Source organism: Teleopsis dalmanni, chromosome 1 (genome assembly GCF_002237135.1).
Source record: "Teleopsis dalmanni isolate 2A chromosome 1, ASM223713v2, whole genome shotgun sequence".
Classification (NCBI taxonomy): Eukaryota; Metazoa; Arthropoda; class Insecta; order Diptera; family Diopsidae; genus Teleopsis; species Teleopsis dalmanni.
In genome coordinates this window covers 49,242,007-49,244,686 of record NC_051846.1, presented here as the reverse complement: position 1 = coordinate 49,244,686, position 2,680 = coordinate 49,242,007, and the positions used below count along the sequence as shown (strand labels likewise).

The following is a 2,680-nucleotide window of genomic DNA, read 5'->3' as shown; positions in this document are numbered from 1 at the left end:
ATAGTCTGTTTATGTTTAGTTTGGAAACTCACTTAAGCAAAAACAATAACCATTCATAGCTTATTATTTTAAAATAATAATTATAATAGAATAAAAATATTTTTCATTTTAATAAATTAAATTGAAATTATTTATGACTTACCAAACTAATATTGCTTCAAAATTTACTGAATCCACTCTGCCGAATTCAGAGTTTACGGTATAATCTTCAACTTCTCGAGTTGGCAGTTTAATAATAAAATATAACGAAATGGCGTTTTAAATAGCCGCACATATGCCATAGGCAGCAATTTTAGAGAGTTGTCCTTAGGCGATAAGTATGTGGCGGTCTCCCGTAGAAGAAATCTAAAATACTAAAATAGCTCAAAGTTTTTATCAAATTTAATTTATTAATATTTATTAAATTAATTTTAATTATTTAAATTATTTAAATCCTATGTACTTACTATAGCTATCTATATATATATAGTCTATTTTTAGTTTTACTGAATGAAAATCGTTTTATTATCCTTGTAGATTAATGTATTTAAACCGCACGTGCGTCTATTTTTATAATTTCAAATTAAAATAATTATTTATCTAATTGAATTGATTTTATAAAATGTAAAATTTTTAAGTTTATAAATACTCTCACTAATTATACGTGGTTAATTTACTTTGAAATATTTCACAAATATACTATATAAATACATAGACACGTATTTTTAAGGAAAAGTGCCCGGTTTGGGAAATTGCAATTACGTGGCTCACTGTCTCGCTCTCTCCTTCGCGTTTAATTAAACTCCATTAATCCGGTGCCAAGTTCAAATTTTTCACGGTAATTATTTTTAATTTTTTATCGATGTATCACCACTTAAATTCAACTTGCACGGGTTATTATTCAATTAAAGAAATTTATTAATTAATTAAAAATTGTCAAGTTATTTTTATTTCATCAACAATTCAAATCTCTTAGTGACTTCCGCTTTCTCTTTTTTTTTCTTTTGTGGATGAGAAAATATTTTTCTCTATTTTTAAATAACGGATATTGCTAATATTTTAAAACAATATTTTCTCTTATTATTATTTTTTTTTTGTTTTTGTAATTGGAATGAAACTGTCTTTTCGTAGTAGTTGCACTTATTATTACACTTAACTTTTCGCAAATTAAAAAACAATAACAATTGCATATATTTTGAAATATTTTCATATATTTTATTTTTGCCCTTTACTTCCTTATTGCGTTTGTAAGAGGAAAATAAATACCAAAAATTAATTCAACAAATTCAATTGTATAATTGTATAACGCAAAATATAAAAACAACAATAAACAATTAAAACTAAAACGAAATTGAAAAATTCAGTTGAGCCAAAAACATCGCAACACCGAATAGCACGGACACAAACCACAAATAGCAACAAATTTATTACAATTTTGTATACACACAAATTTGACAGTCAGCTGGCAAACGTTTTCATCGCCAACATAGAACACAACAAATAGAAGCAGAAGAAGAAAAAATCTGGGAAAATTTTATTTATAAAAAAGTTGATAGCAATTTCAATTGAAAAAATAAGATGAGTTTGCCGGTAATTATTGCGGGCATACAAAGCACTGCAGGCGCTGTGCCAGTGCGAAATGAGAAAGGTTATTACGAAATGCGCGCAAGTTCAAGTGCAGTGCCAACGCTAATTTACATTCTATTTATGTTTTAGGTGAGATTTCTATGCAAAAAGTAAAAGTGCAGCGGTACGTATCAGGCAAGCGTCCAGATTATGCACGAAATGATTCTAGCAGCGATGAGAGTGACTTGGAAGACTTCATCGATCATCGGAAGCGCACAACTGCAGCAATTGCACAGCAGGAGCGTCGCTTAAGGCGTGAAGAGGAAATTGCACTTCAGCGGGCAGCCGATGAAGATGACGATGCTGAATTTGATGATCCACGTTTAAGGCGACTACGTGCGCGTCCCGTAGAACAAGATGATGTAGAGCTGGAACGGAAAGATCGTCATCGACATGTACATGAGCCAGAATTTGTTGAAACAGAATCAGAGGAAAGCGAGAATGAACCCAACCGCACTATTGAAGCATCGACAAATAAAATCACATTAGCTTCAGAGTCTGACTCTGATTCAGAATTAAGTGAAACTGAATTGGAGAAGAGACGTATGAAACTACGTCAACGCATGTTGCAGCAACAAAAAGAAGAAGAGGTGAACTATTTTGCTTAAATAAAATAAAAAAAAACAAAAAAAAAATTTAATAATCTAACTATATTTCAGATTTTACAAAAAGAAGAAGAAAACAAATCAGAATCATCAGATAGCGAGAGTTCAGATTATGAGGAGGAAACTGAAAGTGAGGAAGACAATGAACCACGTCTAAAACCACTTTTTGTACGTAAACGCGACAGAGCTACAATACAGGAGAAGGAACGTGAGGCACAGAAACAAAAACAACTCGAAACTGAAGCTAAGAAATCTGCTAAGGAAAGACGCAGACATACCCTACGTATGGTCGAAGATAGTGTCAAAAAGGATTTGGAAAAGGTGAAAGTAAGTGCAAATTTGGTAATTAGCATTGGTTGCTTCTAGAGCATATCCTGCTCATACACTTAAAGGATGTTTTGTTAGGAATTTATTTAAAACTAAAGTACTATGATTGAGGCTAAGTTGAGTTGAACCGGTTTTCATCAAAT

The 2,680-nt window shown here is 31.3% G+C and overlaps 1 protein-coding gene across 1 annotated transcript; it reads left to right on the top strand.

The window, feature by feature from the left end:
* Nucleotides 1-1,313: 1,313 nt before the first annotated feature.
* Nucleotides 1,314-2,591, top strand: LOC119668905 (microfibrillar-associated protein 1-like). Its single transcript, XM_038078584.1, has 3 exons — nucleotides 1,314-1,627; nucleotides 1,696-2,195; nucleotides 2,265-2,591. Exons 1-3 carry the CDS (start codon nucleotides 1,558-1,560, stop codon nucleotides 2,574-2,576), a joined length of 882 nt encoding a protein of 293 aa, XP_037934512.1. The 5' UTR covers nucleotides 1,314-1,557; the 3' UTR covers nucleotides 2,577-2,591.
* Nucleotides 2,592-2,680: the final 89 nt, after the last annotated feature.